The sequence below is a fragment of the Calonectris borealis genome, chromosome 8 (genome assembly GCF_964195595.1).
Source record: "Calonectris borealis chromosome 8, bCalBor7.hap1.2, whole genome shotgun sequence".
NCBI classification, from domain to species: Eukaryota; Metazoa; Chordata; class Aves; order Procellariiformes; family Procellariidae; genus Calonectris; species Calonectris borealis.
In genome coordinates, this window is record NC_134319.1 from 29,902,341 (window position 1) to 29,922,678 (window position 20,338).

At 40.3% G+C, this 20,338-nt stretch overlaps 1 protein-coding gene across 1 annotated transcript in view; it reads right to left on the reverse strand.

Annotated features, from left to right (window-relative positions):
* DNM3 (dynamin 3) overlaps window positions 1–20,338 on the reverse strand; it is a 183,096-nt gene that overhangs the window by 41,218 nt on the left and 121,540 nt on the right. Inside the window, exon 18 of the mRNA XM_075156733.1 lies at window positions 16,504–16,615. Within this exon, the coding sequence (XP_075012834.1) occupies window positions 16,504–16,615 (112 nt within the window). The remainder of the gene's footprint in view (window positions 1–16,503; window positions 16,616–20,338) is intronic.

The window sequence follows — 20,338 nt, forward strand, 5'->3', positions numbered from 1 at the left end:
TTACTGGGCCTGGGAAAAGAGGAATGTGGCCTTTGGAAAAGACTTTTCTTAAGAAGCCACTGGGCATGGAGACTGTTGTTTGATCACTTTCTTCAGTGGGGGCTGGAGAAGTACTGCATGTTCCACAGGTCTTTGCAGAGCAATTCAGGAGCCTGGTCAGACTAGACTAGAGAAGTGGTGTAAGGAATCAATTCCTGCCTTTCCAAGCATGATTTTCCCATTCCTGTCTCTGAACTGGAGGATCAGTCCCGTGAATCTTCACCTTCTATGGGCTTGTATGTAGGGAGGAGGGGGGCCTGACCATAAAGAGTGATCTGAACGGCAGGAGGAGCAAACAGAAACTGTCACTGTCAGTACAGTGAGCTGGTCCCACGGGTTGACTTGTCACCTTCTGTCACCCTTTCAGAAGCCTTCATCCGACTTGGTAAGAGGGCGTGACCCTTGTGTGAGAAGAGCAGGCAGCTGAAAAGGCAGGTAAACAGCTGACTAAAGATCTTGATGCTCCCATTATCACATTGGCTGCTGGTTACAGCTTCCATGTAATGGAGAAGGGAAGGAAAAACTTTATCTGAGACCCTAAAATTAACATTTATATTGATAAAAGCAAGTTGGACTGGACCCTTGGTACTAGGTACCACACCTGAGACAATCACCCTGTCTATGACTAGTCTCATCTAACAGAAGGTTGCTTTAGAATTATTGGAGGATCAAATGACACATTTGAGGATCTGCTACTCCAGCTAAATCTCCATATCCCTCTACTGAAAACTTTTGGAGTATTTATCAGACGGGGAATAGTAGAAGGGGGTGAGAGGGAGGTGAACTCTTTAAAATACTTTATTTTCTGGCTACCTTCCTTTCATAAGGGAGGGAAAAAAAAAAAAAAAAAAAAGAGTTCAGCTTAAATTACAGGCATGTAGACAAGCTCTCTCAGCCCCAGAAATTCATCTTACATGTTGATTAATAGTCAAACTATTAGAGCTTTAGCATGAAAAATGGGCTAGGCTTCAACTGAAGATTGCCTGTAGCTAATGATGCAGTGGAATGAACATTTTCATTCCAGCTAAACCATTCCTGTTCCTGTAAAAATAAAGAAATCCAATCTTTGGTTACAAAAAAGACTCGAAGAATTCTGCATACTTCTTGGCTTAGCATAATGCCATGCATTTTAACAAATCTCTATATACAGGATATGTTACCTGTGAAGTCAAACACACATATAATTACATACATGTACATGCAGAGTATAAATATCTGAAGTGAGGTCAGGGACCAGAAGAGAAGTTGGTGACCATAACCTAGAATTTCACGTGTACAAGCGCATTACAAAGTTACAAGATTTTAACATAGCTCCTGTCTCAGACTAAAAAAATTAAAATGTAATAAAAAAAAAAAACACTGCAAGGAAGGGCTGTATAGCATCTGCCTGGCAAGGCTGCCTGACATAGGCAGGACTTGCCTGGAGATCTCCCTGTGGTTCAGCCCCTGGCGCCATCAGTTGGGCTTGAAATCAAAAGCAGTGGAAGGAGGTAATTAAAAGTGACTCTGCACCACTCTGCTGGCAAAAGAAGACTCCACTGCAGCCACCAAAAGAGGGTGGGAAAGGATTCAGGGGTATGTGAGAGAAGGCATGTGTCTCTCCAGCTTTAGTGATTTCCATTATGGAAACACAGCGCTTTACAGCTTTTAACCTTTATGCCGCTGAAATCAAATATCAACTTTTTGTTTTAATTTCAGCACATAAAATGCAAACTCCAGTTTGGCTAATGTCAACAGCACATTCTCCCTGAGCCGCAAGTAAGGTGCAGAGTTGAAAAAGCACCACAAAGTAGAAAGCTGAAAAGTGGAATTACACACAAATAGCGATTGCCACCAGCACTTCTGCTGGCTAGACCAGCGATTTTCAAGACTATGGAAGTCTCAGAGAGGGTGCAGGGGAAGGCCACGAGGTTCAAACCATCCTGTTGGCTGCAGGAACAACTATTAAAAGAAATTAAGAGAAAAGTCAGACCCCAGAAGGAGCAGGAGACACCGTGTTCCAACTCTAACCAGCTGAAGGAAAGTTTATATAAAAACAATCACTTGGTTAGTGACTCATAAGGAAAGAATCCCTAAGCTTTCTTCAGGGAAACCCCAGTAAATAACATGTCTAAAAACACATGAAGATGGTGTTGTCTGTTCCGTTACGATACTCAGTCCACATGATAAAACCTTTGGCAGGAGAACAACCTACTGAGCACAGTTCTCTTTGGGAAACCCAAAAACCAGCAAGAACTGCCGTGGCTGCTTGCAAAGTCTGCCTCATATTCTAGCTCTTGTATGACATGTCTAATGCAAACTGGGAAGAAATGTGAAAAGATTCCTTTTTGTTACAGCATTGGAGAGTGCTTCTCTGTTGACTACACGCAGTCGTACTCTCAAGAAATATAAATGCCTGGATTTCAATACATTCTGCATCTTTTATAACTAAAGGTTATGGATTCAAATATCCTGCTGTACTACGCCCAAAGAAACTGAATGAAAAGCTTGCTGCATGCACAGCCTCTCTGGAATATGTTATCAGACACACAGCAGGCTGTGCAAGAAATAATACTCTATCCAAAGAAGGGATGGATATAACTTGCAATGTATAACTTCTTTGGCTATAAGGGTTTTTTTTCTTTCATTTTCTTTCTTTTCCTTTTTTTTTTTTTTTTAATTAGCACAACATTTTGGATGCATGTTGTGTGTTTTTAGGCATATCTTCCAGCAAAGAGACTTTAAACGCAGTAAAGTAAGTTCATAAAAGTAAGAGAAATTACAGTGGTTTCCAAACAAATGACCAGATCTGAACACCGTGACGCCTGAACTTGGACTGACTAAAAAGCTCTACTGTTGGAGATTCCAGGTAGGAATATTAACAAAAGCATTCTGTGTCAAGCAGAGCTTATGTTCTGTAGCACAGACGCTTAGTTTTTGCAAACGTCCAGGAGGACAGAGTGGAAACTTGGTAGCAACTTCTTAGTAATTTTACCTCGCTCTCTAATGAGTTTTTAGCTTGTTAAGTGTGAATGTGGACATTTTAATTTGCACTGGAAACCTCCCCTGCCCAAAGTTATTCCTTTTCATACCGAACATAACATGTTTTAGTTTATGCAGCTCCCCGTATTTTCAGCTGCTGTAGATCCATAGCAAACTCCAGAATTTTCCAGGCTATAGCCAGAAACTTGTCAAGAAAAAAACTGAAGGTTGGAAACACTGAAGAGTCATTCCCAAGGGATTGTGGAGTTACCATAGTAAAGCAGTGTTTTTACCAAAATGCTCAGCAACAAAAGAGGTAGCATCACTGATATTCGAACTGTAATTTTCCATTGTCAGTTGGGGGTTGAATTTGGAATGAACAGGGTATTTGTGACCATCTTTCAGGTATTTGTGACTATCTGTAAACTCTGGTAGCTAGTTTAAGGCTCTTCTATATATGATGAAATGTATTTTATAAAAAGCTATGAAAGAGCAGCCTAAAGGCCACCAACACTGAAGAAGCAAGAGCTTCGCACAGAAAAAATGCAGCTACAAGTAAGATATAAGTAACTACTTTAAAACAGGAGCATCTTTTAGGTCAACTAAACCATTCCAACATCCGAAACGGAAGATTCAACTAGAAAGAGCATAGGCAGGAATGACTTTGCCTGAAAACCCAGCAATGCACAAAAGAGGAACAGGTCACACTGAGAAGTGCTGCATCCTTTTATCTTTCATGGAATGGGGCAACATTCCTGAGCCTTACCAGAGAAAAGAAGTGTATTTAAGTACTCCGTTGTAAATTTGAGTGCCCTTGCTTTACTGTCATGTTGTGCCTATAGATAATTACCTAGGAACCTGGCACTCAGGATAGCTGAGTTTCTGCTTCCAAGGACCCACTGTCTATGAAGGGAGAGTGAAGTAGTCTACAGTCAAGAGATCCAGACTTGGAAGGAATAACCACAGATTATTCTAGACACAGATCCCTAGAAATACATGCAATTCCCCAGTGGAATCCCATCAGAAAAGATCTGAATTTTGATGGGAAAATGTTGATACTTGTATACACTAAAGGAAACCCATTCAGCATACCTGAGCGAAGACAGCAAGGTGAGTGAAAACACACACACACACTTACTCTGTCTTGGGTAAAATCCTTTGAAACAAAAGGATAGAGAACTTCATATGCATGCTTACATCCAAGCTAGTTCACAAGGATTACTGATCTTAAATCACTTGAACAACTGACCAAACAAAACCCCGTGAGCAAATTTCTAATCATACTCTAAGCTGAGATGCTTCCACCAGGTAAGGACGAACACTCTAATGAACTAGTGTCAAATCTTAGAGATTGAAGAGATAAGCAGAACAGGAGGATTAATCACCATTTGTTCTTAAAAGACAGGCAGAAAGAAATCACTGCATACTCAAAAGATGTTGGAGTGAGGTATTTTTAAAGAATGAAAGATAAAGACATCTTCCCAAACCTGCTCCATAATACTGCTTTCTCAGGCTTGAAGAGAGAACTCCTGTGAAAGAAATCATGCTCCTTCTTTACAGAATTCATTAGTAATAAAATAATCCTAAATCCCATGTCCTCTGCTAGTCAAACCAGTGACAAACAGGTAGTTTGCCCCAAGACCCTCTGTTTCCAGAGGCACTCAATAGATAGTGACAAACCTTTAACAAAAAACACAGACAGGACACTGTTCCGTTATTATCCATCGATTCTCTCATGTCATTCTTTGACTGCAAGGAACCATGTTTTTACTCTAAGTTTGTAAAATGGGATCCCAGTCCACAACAGCAGCTTCTAGACAAATAGTATCTGTTCACAATATTAAAAACAGCTGCTGCAAAGGCATCATGCTGTGGCTTACAAAAGAAACTATACAAATAAGATGGAACTAAATAAAAGAAATACGACATGGGGCAGAAATCACAGCCCCAATCAGACAATGCCAGGACTGGTTCTAGGAAAGGAGAACTTTATTTTAGCAGAACACTAATCAGATTACAGAAAGCACGGAAAAAAACAACAGTCCCCTAAAATACAACACTAAGGACAACACACCCACTCACAATGGGTGAAATTCTAACTCTCTGGAAGTTGATGCCATTGACTTCACCATGCCCATCTTCCAGCCTTTCCGTGACCTAGATTGGTTGCCATTAAACCATTTCTGAGCGTATGCATTCACTCATCAGGTTAAGAGCTATTTCCTGCAGAGCAGTATATAATAAAGAGCACAGATAGAGAGTTGATGTTTTCAAACTATTGAAGACAAGTGAAGGACGAGCTTTCTAAAGCAAGAGCCTTGATTTTCACCATACCAAGGGCAACACAGATGGTGTTAAGGAATGCAGACAATACTGTATTTTGTTCTCACTGTTAGCCTTAGCTTTAACATTTTAATCAGCAGTGAGCTCTTAACCAGAAGCCACTGCTTTAAAAGTAAAGAAGTCCTACAAATGAGGGCAAGAATTTACCTTTGCATAGGACATTGGTTACTTGTATATACATACAGAAACATACATTGGCCCACATATAAATATACCAACTCTGGTTCATGTATAATCCCAAGCTCTAGACACCGACACATTTGAGGCTGCCTGCTGGTGTCATTGTTCATAGAGTCAGACCATTACCTACATCGAAGGCCTCAGCTGAGGAACAGCAAAGAACTATGCCCATACAGCTCCTTGGTGCACAGAGCTGGCATGAAAATTTCACCTCTCTTGAGTGTTTGCAGCCACATCTCGGGTCACAGGTGATGTGAAGAAGAGGTTGAGCTATTTAAGGATGCCTGACTGTACACAGCTGCAAAAGTGGATAAAAGGGCAGCCTCTGCCATTTCGTTCGCTGCCCTCACAGCAGAGCTAAGAACTATCTCACTCACAGTGCTTCTGAGAATTTGTTATCTGAATCAGCCAGATAACCTTTAATAACTATAATTTAGAATTATGGTACAGCAGTTGTTTCCAGACCGTGGTCCTGAGCAACTACAGACTACTTCTACAGAGTGTCTGCAGAACACAGCTAGGGACAACTGGCCTGTGACTGGAAATGCTTCTATTCATTATATAGAGGTTCCTGCTTCCACTGGAAAATATCTAGGTCTGCAAATCAAGCAGAGTTTTCAACCACCAAACTACAACTGAACACCAAATTACATTGCATAAGACTATTTTTTCCTCATGGACTTTATCTTCCATGCTCTGGGTTAGTTTCTTTAGTTATTTCCCCAAATGCCCTTAGGTATGCTGCCACCCAGTATAGAAACCCCAACTGTTGAACAGGTCAAGATAATACTGTGCAACAAATATGACTGGAAAGTTTGAGTATCTGCTATTTAAAGGATCTGATATGGGCCTGACACCCTGTGTAACAGCTCATGGTAACTTTGTATCTATCCGCCACAGAGCTTATACCTACTCAAACAATTTAACATATGTTATTTGAACTCAGTAGCACATTCAATGACATATAATTCTCTCTTTGAATTACAAATAACTTGATTATAAAAGAGGAAAAGCAGAGGTTGAGTTTAAAAGAGAAAGAACGTGAAGGAAACAGAGTAAGACCACTTGTTTCTCAACTGCAGGAACAGGGGTTGTAGGAACAAGGGTATGAAAGTCACCAGAGAATCGCACTGATCAAACACCACAAAATGTCCATAGCCAGCTCTTCCTAGTGGGGAATCCCAATTCTCCAAAATCGGCGCACTCGATATATCAAGTGTCATACAATACAACAAACAGAGAAGGACAGGGAAGACATCAGTCAATCAAAGGCCACAATGGATCTGGGAAACAGGTGGGTGGGTCAGGAGCTGAGGAGAGACCACGGAACAGGAACACATGGCATCATGGAAGGAGAGTTACATGAGTGGAGAATGCAGCTCCGGAATGGGGGATCTGACACACAGAACATGGGACTTGAGTCTGACTCGGCATATGGAAAGTAATTATAAACCTGTCTCCACAAAAAAAGAAAGCTAGGAAAGGTTAAAGAAATCCAGGATGAACTATGTATCAGACTAGACATTGCATATCTCAGTTTTTGTCCAAAAGGGAGTCAGGGAAAACAGCATTCAGTTTCTCCTGATCATCTTGTTTTCCCTTGTAAATGAGAAAAGAGAAGAATCTGGCCATTCACCAGCTGCCCTCCACCCTCGTGTCCAATGACTACATTTCCTGTTACACTGTAAATGCTATGGAAGGGTGAGCCTGGTGACGTTTTTGGCAGAAAAAAATCCTTCAAATTTTTATTTACTCCCAATTACTACTCGGGAGTAGGGTTTTGTGCAATTACTTGGAAGATGGGGAAGATATTTTAGGATTGTCCCAAAGCCTTGTGATACTTGTGCGTTTCCCTTTCTGTTCGGCCCCCCTCGTGGGTGACCCCATACTGTTGCACTAAAAGGGAATCAGACCTTCCTGACCGCAGCTGTTGTGAGACCTGGAGACACAGGGACTCCAGCTGCAGGTATCAGCCTGGAGTCCAAAGGACCTTTGTGGCGGAGGCTGGTGCAGCACAGTCCAGAAGCACCTTCCTCTCCACCAGCCAACTCTCAGCGCTCATTGACCGGGGCTGGGAAAGCATCCGTAGAGGTTGGCCGCCTTCACTGCCTTCCCCAGGGCAAATCTCACTATGTGTCCAGAATAGGGCTGACGCTCACGCTCCATGATCTGAAACTTCACAACCAGAGAGTTTTCACCTTTCTGTAGAGCTTCACTGAAATCCTTCATCAGAGTGGAAGTGGTGCAAAAATGAGCTGCGCCATAAAGAAAGAAGAATTTAAAAATATTTTCAATATGCAGATGCCTTGCCAAAAGCACAGTAAAGAGCCCACCATGAATACATTACAGAAATAAAAAATGTTTGCTCATTTCTAAATTTCCTGGAGTTTGCTTAATGTCAGCAGTCCCATTTAATAGCAGAAATGTAAAACCCTGTGACAGCTATTGAACCCCCGACCCCTGATAGGCAGTTACCAGCTTCGCTGGGACTGGTTTTGAAATCATTCAGTCCGTTAGCCTGCATCTTGTTACAGTCAGTGCAACTGATGCAATACTATGAATCTCTTTTTCCCTGTACATTTTTAACTCTCTCGTGCCAGCAATTATTTTACTTTTACAAGAATATAAACCAGGGCTTCTCTGTTTCTCGGGGAACATTGGGGGAACAAGGTTGCATCTAGTTTTTGTTTGAACTAGTAAATATTTAGGAGAACAAGGAGATAGTTTTTATCTGAAATGTGTTTTCACAGCCTTGAAACAGTGAGGCAGCAAGAAAGGGACTGAAAAACAGCCTGCCATTTCCTTTCCTCCCTGTGTTTTGGACTGCTTTTGACCCAGCATGTGTGCACACGCACACTCACTCGCTTGGTCTGCTCCTTTACACCGTGACTTCATTGTAAAATTCAATTCATCTGCTCGAAGCAACGACTGAAACACTATCTATAAAATTATGGCATTTTTCCGTTAAAAAAAAAAAAATTAACACTTCTTCATTTAAAAGTTATTTTTAAACCTAGTTGGCCTGAAGTCAATTTTAGTCATAACTGAAGTGGATTCTTCTTTTCCTAGAATTCAATGCCTTCCTTTTCCTAAAGACATTCATTTAAAAAAAAAAAGTAAACCCAGTAAATGGACAGTTTACACTTCTGTCTACACTGTTTTAACCTCTGACATATCAGCACCGTTTGCTTTTCAACTTACTACTATGCAACAAACCCAAACGAGTTTCTACTTTTTCTAGTTTAGGAACTTAACTCGAACACGGACTTTAGCAATCCCAGAGCAGAACCACTTACTTTCAGTTTGAATCTGGCTGGGGCACTCGTAGAGCATCACCACAGCCAGTAACTGGCTGAGTCAGAGTTTATGTCTGGGAGGTAATTGAAGACCCTTCAGAAACATGGCCCAATTTGAAAAAGAAAGCACAGAGCCTTATTACAATGCAAAGATACATATGGCTTCTGGCACTATATCTGCATTTACATGTCAATAGCCAAGCATGAAATAGATGAACTGAGAGCGCTGTTGTCATATACATTGGTAGAACGAGTATCCTGATTTCACTAAGTTCCCATTTTCCAGGACTGCCTCAAGAGACAGTGGGACATCTGGTCTTCTTAATGAAGTAGCTGATCTGGAATCTGGGTTTAGTAAAACTACCCCCCTCCAAAAGAAAAAAAAGAAAAAAGAAAAACGAAAAAAAAAAAAAAGAAAAAAAGAAAGACTTGAATCCAAGCAATTAATATGTCACCAACAAGTATTTTAAGGAATAACATGCAAACTGACCTGGCAGGGTATTTGCCTTCTCCTTTCAAAGGGAATTCTGTTTTTCCCAAGAAAAAATTCAAACTAAATTACACTAACTGACTTTATATTCAGTGAATGTTCACATGCGCAGTATTATCTACACTGTGGCAACTCCACTAACTCAGATGCGAATACAGGATTTATATACTTCAGTTCTACGTGTTTTGTAAAGGGTAATCAGCAAGCACAGTAATGCAAAATAATTAGAAGATAAGATCGTTGTAGTCACTTTATCCATAAAAAGTAATTTAATCAGATTTTTATTTTCCAAGTTGTGTTTTCTCAAGTCTGAGCTCAGCATTAAAGTGTTTGATCCTTCAAATTAAGCAGAAATGATTAGCTAACTCAGGGCTTAAGGATGACCAAAAAAAAGTGAATTTTTTATATTAAAAAGTGTCACTGCATTTTTTTGTTGTTGTTTTACTGCTTGAGTGCCTAGGGATTTGGAATCAAAATTTCCTAAGGACAGAGCATCTATCTAATCTTTTAAACTAACAATATTAGAAGCATCCTGAAGATGGACTTCATGAGAATGTTACAGGTTTTGCTGTTGTTTTCGAACAGCAGGCTCTGGAGAGCTGTTTGGGGGGGATTTTTTTTGGTTTTGTTTTTTTAAATGAGGGTGATGAAGAGGCACAGGGAGGAAGCAAATTCACAATGGTGGATTAAGACACTCAGAAGCGTTCAGCTCCTCTGTCTTCAGTACCTGGATTGAAGCTACAATGCTCTGTGCAACTGCGCAATGCTCCACTCTTCCTCTGCACAACGCTGCGGAGTGGAGTTCGGTTTTAATATTAGTAAGATGTGGCTTGCCAACATGTGCTTGCTGAATGAGGTAGGTCTCCATTACCTCATTCTACGCGACGCTTTTACAGATTTTATCTAACAAAGCTTTTGAAGATATATTTATCTTTAACCATGTGAGAAATCTCACTTACGTTAATGATTGTGCAACAATAAAAAGTAAAAATAAAAATGATTAGTAGTCCGCTGACGATTATAAACCCTCTTCACTTCCCTTCCCCCCCTTTTTCTTAGGAACTTATTACTCCAATGTTTATTTTTACTTTTGTAAATCTAAGAGTGCAAAGCTAAAGGCAGAGGTATAAAAGCAGCCACAATCTGAATGGGTGAGTGGGTGCGGGATCTTTACATATGTATATATGACACGATCCACAGTATGAATGCCACACCGGGCAGCACTAGTAGGAGGGTTACAGCTCTGCCAGCCACCCAGTAAATCTGTACCAGGACAGTAAGGAAGGATTATGCAGCTTTGCAGCATAAAGCTGCATAAGAAGCTTTGAGAAACCATCATCATGCTCGATCTGCCGTTCCTCTCTTCCCCCGACCTCTTGTCACCTCTCAGGTTTACCCATTTCATTTTCGATGCCACTAGCTGCAGAAATCTCAAGAAGTTTGTGGGATTTGAGCCCCTGCAGGCAGCTGCAGGTTAATTCTATTTGTCTAATTGAGATAATGTAACCTCCAGAATCCAGCATGAATGACCTATGTGAAAGAGAAGCTGGGGAACGCAGATGAGGATAGAAGAATCCTTACAAGGAACTGGGTCCAAGAGAAAGATCAGGGTCATTTTCTGAAGATTTCTTTTGGAGTTACCTTCTGGCTGACAGCCCAGGCCAAAGGGAGAACGTTTCTGAACCTACAGCAAGAACTGCCCTTTGCTCAGAGTGAAAGGAGAACTAACAGCTCCACCAATCCTCAGGTCTCACAGGTTTCCCCTATACTTGCTTATGCTAGCAACTAACTCTGTGTCAGATGCTACTGGTCCTGACCTCCCTGGGGTGCCCCATAGCTCAGGTCTCTGGTCCACGCAACTCCTGACCTCCAGACTCTGTTTCTGCCAGCCCCAAGAGCTCTTTGGTGCCCCATCTATCCCCATTTCCCTTGACAGAGCATCTACAGTCTAACCTCTCTCCTCTGGAGATCAGATCAGCATCCACTGCAGCAGCAAAGCCTTAAGTCAGCATATCGTAAAGAAACATTATAAACATTACCTTGACATTTTAGTGTACACAGTTAACATTTACATTTCACACCACCTCCTATGTAAAGTCCCTCTCTCCATGCCATCAGTACACCACTTCTCTTAACCCCTGCCCGCCCAACACTAAGAGCCCCTTTTCTCAGGCAGGCCAACAAAACAGAAGATTTTTGGTGCTTCTGAGCCCAGCTACTATGGAGAGAGAAGTGGTCAAAAACTGGTTAAAAGTACAAAAATTAAAAGCAGAAAAAATTCCCCAACCTTCAGAACATTTAAAACCCACCCGGGTCTTTCCCAAACACCCCAGAAATGCTTCAAGCTCATAATGAGATGCTACAGGCAATATTTCAGGGGCTACTTTCAACATTTGTTATGAAGCATCTTTTGACACTCCAGATACATCTTCCTAAGGGTTAATATACCAAAACAGGAAAGGGGGGGAAAAAAGCACAAAAGCTGTATAACTTCTTTCCGTGGTATGACAAACTCTCTCTGCACCGTATTCCAAAGTGTAAGATGTGCAATTTCCATTCTTAAGCTCACTAAAAATGGCATAAAAAAGTACTAACCCTGGGAACTGCTTGATTATTAGTTTATCAGATCAACATCAGCAAAACTGTCTTTTTATGTGCTGCTTACTTTCAAAAAAAAAACCCTACCATGCCTATTTCAGTTCTCCCTCTCCACACCCCACACCCTTCTGCTGCTGTCCAGCTGGAACACATCAAGGGTCTAGAAGCCAAGTCAAATGTTGACCCCACCCTCCTCCATCCATTTTAAGGCACCTTCAAAGCCAGTACACTGATCTAGTTCAGCTTAGCCAACAACGCCAGCAAATCTGTTATTTAAGACTTTAGTGCTGGGTTTTTATAACTGCCCATTAATACAAGCTTTGATGTATGGTCAAAAAATCCAGCTGTAATGAGTTTCATCAGACTGTAGTAACCTTTCCTCAGAAGGTCTTTATTACTATACCTTCATAATCTTTGGTCCCAATACTGTTTTATAGTATCATTCTTACTGAACCGCCTTAAAAAACAACACTCAGCAACACTTAACACATCTCCTTCCCCAAAATTAAAACAAAGAGCCATTAATAGTTCTCTAGAAGACACTTTTGCACCCACATTTTTAATAGGAGTTTGCTGTTAAGAGTATGCAGGCAATAGTTGTGTGAACCAAAAGAGAAACCAATTTTCCTGACAAAACCCTTGAGACAGGATACGAAAGGATTTTGTAAAAGGACAAACAACTTACTCTGTTGTTCCCCTTTGCAGGATGCAGCAAGGAGGAAAGAGGGGAAAAAAAAAGAAATATTAGATACATTCATTTTACATGCATTCAGTCTAACTCGTACAGTCCTGGAAACAGCTCAAACCAAGTGAGGAACTGACTCAAAGAACATTCACTGAATCCTTTAGTTAGATAGCTTCCAGGGGAGCACAGGACATTCACAAAGGATTTAAAATGTTCGGCGAAGTTGTAAATTCACGCTGTTTTTCAAAATTTCCTCTGTACACAAACATTCTGATTCCACTTTTGCTTCCTTCAGTGTAAATCAGGAGCAGCTCCTGGGAAATCGGTGGACACTAACACAAGGGAGAAGAAAATGAGGCCTGAAGTGATCTAGGGATGGGACAGAAGCCAGGGAGATTTTCGTGCGTTGGTAATATTGAACTTCCAGTACGCAAAGCAACCCACTAAACATGTCTGCTTACCCTTGCATGACAGCCACTCCCTACGACATGGCAATGAATGGAAAGTTTCATGATCCAATGCTTTTTAAAAAGCAAATATTGAACTTCTAGATTAGTAATAAAAATAAGGAGGAGATAGCATTAGGGGAGAGGGGAAAAGGAACGGACGGTGTTAGCAAGGTAGAGTGTGCAGAGCAAGTTACGACAAACATCTGTGCTATTATTTTTTTTTTAATTGTGAGTTTTGCCATGAGCTGGCATGAACAGTGTATATTATACAGTGGGAAGTCAGCCAAAATAAACACCAGCCTACAGTTGAGAAATACAGTCTGGAAAGGTTAGTCACAAAGTTGTAGTCATTTTTTAAAAAAGGAGGTTTTTGGATGCATCAGTCCAGAAACCCAGCAGTAAAGTCAGCTGGTAAATGGATATCCCGTTTCAAAGTGAATTGGCCACAGTGTGATTTATATCAAGCAAGCTGACTTGCATATGGGTTGGAAAAATAAAAACACTGATTCATTGCTATCCGGGTGGCTGTCAAAGCCCACGTCCTGACAAAAGCAAAGCTCCTCGGGGAAGGAGGTGACTTGGCAAACTGCAAAGGAATTCGGGGGCTCAGAGAGCAACACTGAGGGGTGATTAAAGATAGTTTACAAGAGAGTGAATACATGAACGTGAGCATGCATCCCCATGTGCAGAGGGCCAGGAAGGCAGGCAAAATGAAACGAGGAAATGGAGGAATGGGGTAATATCTGGCCTTTAATTTTTAATATATTAACAAGATTTGTTTAGGCAAAAAGAAAAACTGAAAATCAACAACCTTGGACTTAGCTTACAGAATTAAATTAGTAATAGAGACTTTATATTAGTGGCAGTAAGTACTGAGCCCCATTACCACTGTAATCGCACAATTTTAAGTAGCAACAGAAAAATTAATATTCTTAGTTGAGAGATTTGCCTCTGGTGAGAATTCAGAACAAATCTCTCTAATTCAGTGACAAATTCCTACTTTTCCTGCCACTGCAGAAGGAACCCAGCTAGGGGCAACTGCGTTGGGTTTTACATCAGCGTCCTTGTAGGCGAGCAGCAAAACTGTTAATGAAAGCACACAGCTTAGCTTTCAAATTCCAGGCTGCGCACACTGCTCTGGCAGTTACAGAAAGCAGGCCAGCTTCACCACTGCAATACTCCAGGTTTACAGCACTATTAAGCTATTTTTCATTTCTAAGCAGCAATTTTTCTACTTCTGGTGCCAAAGCCTTGGATACTCAAAGTTACCAGCTGTGACTCGCACATGAAAAAGAGCAAGAAGGTCAGTCTGTGAAGGGTCTAGGGTACCTCTTTGCCTTTTTAACTCCGGGATCGCAAAGCTGTGGGGAAGCACTGAAGTAAATGCAAGTTGCTGCCATTTCCTGGCAGTCTCTCTTACATAAAAACACGGTCTCTAAATCTTCGAAGGAGAATAAAAGACTGGGGGGGTGTCTCTAAAACTATTTTATATTGTCAGAGGAAGGTGTGAAACTGAGGAGTATGCACAGGATTTTAATGAAACGCTGCTGATTTTTATGTAAGTTCCACTGGAGCTTCTAGAGGTACCCTGGGCCTTGGAGCTTTTTCTTTGCAAAATTCAAAACTTTAACAGCAGACTTGCAGTCCACATTTGGACCTCTAGTCCTGTAGGAACAAAGGGCTTTGCAAGACTAGAGTAGCATCAAGCATCTTTCCTGAACAGCTTGATAGACTACTGGGTGAATTTCAAGCTAAGGGGTTTGGAACAATAATATTCACTCTTTTTGTAATGTAAACATAATTCCAGCTCAAAGGAGAACTGAGTTTTGACTCCCTTCTACTTTTGTCTTTCAAGGAAGTCTCTCATCTTGTATCTAAGGCTCCTTTGACAGACCAACTTTAAACAAAAACAAGAATTCTTTATAAACATATTTTGAATACAAAATATTTTTAGGGGGAAGGGAGAAACAGGAAGACAGAAGAGAAGTTTAGAAAACCAACTTGTCTGTCTTGTTTAAAGATAAAGTAACAGATATATGAATATGATAAACATGTCACGGAATACAAGATTAAACCAGGGGCAGCAACAGGCTTTTTTGACATCATTATTAAAATCTGAGCAAGAAAAAAAAAATACAGTAGTTTGTTCCCAGTAATTAATTAGGTAACCTCTTGTAACTAATCCTTGTAAAATGACTTCTGATGGTCTTAGGTAGGAACTGATCTACTGGGACAGGCAACATACTGAAGAATCACCAATTTTTATTTTTTTTTTAAACTGTAAAAGAAACGTTTTTTTTAAAGGTAAAAGATACCTGGTAGGTCTGCCAAATTTGTATTTGAACTATTCTTAAAAAATCATCATCATTATCATCATCACTGTTTATTCCTAGAGTAATTGGAAAATCCAGCAGTTCAAGGATTCTCTGATTTATCTTTTGATGGTAGCCTTGAAACTTGGTATGAAGAGAGGAAGCTGAGGGTTGTTTGCATAAATGGCAGCCGGAGGAGATGCAGACAGAATTATACTGGAAGCCATGGAGGTATCACAAGTATTTGAGGAAATACGAGGAAGAGAAAGGTGATGAGATAGAAGACAGCACAAGACGCTGGACTCGAGGGACCTGGCCTTGCCATGGAAAACAAGCAGGAAGAACAACAAATTCCATCAAAATCAAAGCATCATTTCTCAGAACAGATCTTCCGCTGAAGGGATCTAGTAGACCAGCAGACTTACTGAAGAAAGGTGAACCATGCATCAGAGAAACTTTCAAAAGCTCAAATGACAGGTATTTTCGCTAGTTAGCCTTCTCTCTGGATACATCTCCTCAAACCTTCACTGATATTAAATATCAAAATAACTAAGTCCAAAAAATATGAAATGGTAATTGGGCTTATTCCGTTTCCCGACTTTCTGTCTTTTCTATTAAATGAATAGAGGCTTTTTTACTGTATCCTGTTCAATTTGCTCCACATGACGATTAGCTGAGTAAAACTGCCTTTGGAAAGGTTTAGCATGTGTTTCATACACAAAAAACATGCAGTGAATCAGTAAAATAAATATACATGATTGCCTGGAATGCTTCTGTCAGTTCTGCAATACAGAGCTTGAGGGAATAAACTCTTAAGGTAGAGATGTGCTTTGAAAAGACATTAAGACATTAATAGAAACGAAGCTCAGGAAACCCCAAATTGCTCAATGCTTTTACTACACAGATCCAATGAGTAACATTTTGGAAGGTTTGGTTTGCGGGTTTGGTTTTTTTTTAATATTGAGGTTTGACGCACAAATTGATCTTAAAATATTTCATTATGAATATTTCAAAATTACCACAGATGAGTACAATGAAAAGGCTATCATTTCTTGAGATATCTGCAGACATTGTGTTTTCCCAGATGATATGATTGTTTTTTCCAACTCAAACATAGCAGCTACTGGAAAACTAGTGAGCTGTAACTTACTGAGGATTTATCAGGATAGACACCGGCTCGTAGCAGAGATGCCTTCCAGCTATCCACCTCCTCTTGGGAGTCACACGCTAGCTCAAGGAAACGGTAATCCTTGTAAACATTCCTAGAACAAAGAGCACCACATTGTAAAACTAGCATTTTACTACTCTGTATCATGCACACAGCATTTTAAATTAAAAATCCTTTGGGATCAGAAATTACTTGGTAATTGTTTTGGACAACAGAGTTTATGGGACAGGTGCTTGTTTAATAATTACATGGAGTACTTAAAAATATCTTAGAATGCTACAGCACAGCTCTGGAAATAATAATCATCCGAAAGCACCGTGAAACTACTTAAAATCAATTTTCCACCTTTTGCCAAAATGGAGCACTGTTAGGAAGAAAAGGCAGTTGTGATGCAGAGGACAAACACATAAGATACACCATCAAAACTGCATGTCTTGTGACTGATTGCTGCCGGAACCAATAAATAGCAAAGTAATTAACGATGCAACTTTTTCCCATGTTAAGTCCTTTCAGTGCATTATATACCCTTTTTAGCTTTTAGACATCATCAGTAAAAGGGGAAGGAAAACAATGATAATCAGATACTTTAAACAAACAAAACAAACCTCTGATGTCTGCAGTCACAGTAAGAAAACTGGGACACATTGAAATAACACCTCTTGCAGGTAATTCATATAATTAGATAAATACAGGGAATCACTTAATGGAAGAAAAGAGAAAGGAGGAAAAATACATAATATGTAGGAAGGTGGTACTTGTAAATTCTCCAATAAACAGAACAGATTTTCCCCTTACGGTTTAGCCATTAGTTTCCGAATTCAAATTCTATATACAGACCAGATCGCTGTAAATTTGTCAGCCAACAGTCTTTTTAGGAAAGGCCACAAGCTTAGCTGACAAAGGTTAGGAAACCACATTTTGCTAGATCTTAACAGTTGCACAAGAATCGATCTTCCATCGCAACCAGACTGTTTTCTTTCCTTAGCAAGAGAGAAGGGGGAGGAGGGTGGGGAGGGGGGTTGGTGGAGATTACTCCACTTTCGAAGACAGCAATGACAAGGGATCCTTGGTTTCATTATGCAACTACAGAGGTAAATTCTGCCACACATTTTGAGGGGAAGAAAAAATTGAATACACTATAGAACCAGGAAATAAAGCTATTATTGTCACTGCCTAGACAAATTTCTTTAGCATTCAGGGACTGGTGGGATTTCGCTGTCACTCTGCCGGAATACATCCAACTTGATGTAATTCCCACTCACAGGAGTGCTCCTCCCTCACCAACAATGTCATCAGACAGCTCCTAGCCTTGCTTTTTAGGGGTAGTCTCAGGAAACAGATAAACACAGGTAGAGAAATTATAATTGAACAGTAAGCGTTCATGCCTGAGCATGAAGCAGCCATGACACCTATCATTAAATTATCAGCCGTGAAACCACAGTATGGCAACCAGAGTATATCCACCTCTTAATAGAGGGAAATCAGGTATTTTTAGCAGGCTTATAGATTGCATTCAAAACCGCAAAGAATAAAGGACATACTCAAATTTCCTTGCGTCAGTGACATAATTCTCACCAATTTCAATGGCTACATCTGAGCAGCCAGGCAGCCGAGCTCAGCTCTGGGCTTGCACTACTCCTCAAGCGCCCAGATGGGAGATGCCACCGGAGCCTGCTTCAGCACCGCTCAGGGCAGCACACCTGCATTTCCTTCCCAGAGAAACCAGCCCGCAAAGGGACAAAGAGACACTAAAGGGTCAGATCCCATAGTTTAGGCAAAGCCACTGACAGTATGAACGATTGAAAGCTCTATGGATTTTTTTATTGATTAGAAATGTAAAATTAAACCTTTTTCTTTCCTGACTCCAGATGTACTAATCCTGCCTTAAGGCAAATAATAGCCTGGACGACCTCCTCAGATGCCGTTATCTTGAACTGATGACAAAACACTTGAATTTCATTCAATTTGCAACATTGTGGAACTCCCAACATTTACTGAACAAAACAAAGAACTCAATAAAAATCAAAAGAGAAGCAAAATGAAATCGTCAGAGAAAAAATGCTTTAATTTATTGTTAGGAGAAACTTTTACTGAGATAAGTTTTTTGGCTAAGTTAACTAAGCAGCTATAACTTTGAAGAAATAGGAAGCTAAATGGTAAAAGGGTACTCTCAGAAAAGATGACTAAAAATAACAATAGAACAAATAAAGGCTGTAAAACACAGCGATAGGGAAGTTCCAAAAATACTTATCTGCAAGAGCAAAACAACATGACACTAGCTTGTGAAAACATTTTTTCAGGACTGTCATGTTATATATTAAACTTTTTGGCGTTTTGTGACTTGCTACATCAGGCGTAGCTCTAGGAGAAGGGATTTTAGCCAACTGCTTTGAACAGATAGGAGCTAGCAGTCCTGCATTCCTGTCTCCATATCAAGACTTTTCCTAGGTCTAGGGACACCTTATGGCCAAGCGACTGATGTCTCCGGCTCTCCGAGGCCCCTCTCCCTGTAGTATCTGAGAGCTCCACCATTTTAGTGTAGCTAATCTTACCCCACCACCACCACAAAGGAACACAGGTTTCAGCTTCACAGCACAAATGAGGAACTGAAGGACATACACACTGAGCCAGAACTTACAGGAAGCTTACAGTAGGGTGGGTAAATGGATGCTTGCCTCCCAAATCAGCTTCCTTGCTACTAGACTTCCTTTGCCTTTCTTTCTTCCAGAAAGGTTGACAGGCACAGGAACTTTTCAAAGGAAAAAAAGCCAAAGTAACTTCTGAAAAGAGTGTGTCCTTTTTCTGTACTAGTGGAATCTTACAAAAACACATTAACATGTTTTACTCATTAGGAATCCGCTGGCATCTCATGGAAAGCTCTAAAAACATTCTTGAAAACAATTCAGATTTTCTGTCTTGTTTTCTCTTCCACTTTTTAAAATTGCTGAAGATATCAGCACAGAAACAGTTACTACTCAATCCTCACCTACTCAGTCCATATGGAACACAGTGAGGTCATGTTCTCATTGTCATCTCTATAGCAGCTAACTAGGATGTTATACATCAAAGAGAATGATATAATACAGGATACCAAGAAGCAAAAAAGATGAACTCTCAATAGTACAAATCTTGTTGATATTCAGACATCTTTAAATCTAAGGGACCATAGAAACAAAACAGTTACAATAAACGGGAACATGCCTAGAAGTACAATTTGCGTGCAAAATTTCCCTTGAATATTTATCATTTTAAAATGTGAACACACAAACAGGGAAGCTGTGTGCAAATAACACATCTGCCTATGTTGGTTCCTCCTGTAGAATCTCATCACTGTAATTTAATATGCCGCATAGTACGTGAAAATACAGCGGCATTACTGGAAATTAACATAACACTACTTTTTTTCCAGAGTGAAAAATACAAAAGATTACCATTTGTTATCTGCAGGTCTTATTATACTCTAAATAAATAAACCAACCTCAAGAACTGCATTCCAGAAAAACCACAATGTGATTGCTTATGGAGATGACCAGACAATTGGACTAAAAGTGTCATTTCCGGTTCCGGAATGGTTCCACTCAGGACGTATCTTTTCTAGACCAGGCCCATTACTTGGAAGTCCAGCAGACATCCAACTGTAACTTTGCTTACCCAACAACTTCGTCACTTTACTACTATCTTCGTTTCCAGCATACTGGATTCCTTTACCCCATACATTTCAGGGCCCAAAGTGAACTTTCTAATGCAAAAATTACCTTTATATTGTCCATAGGTGTTTCTTTAACCCCTCCCATCACAGAAGAATCCTAACATGAAA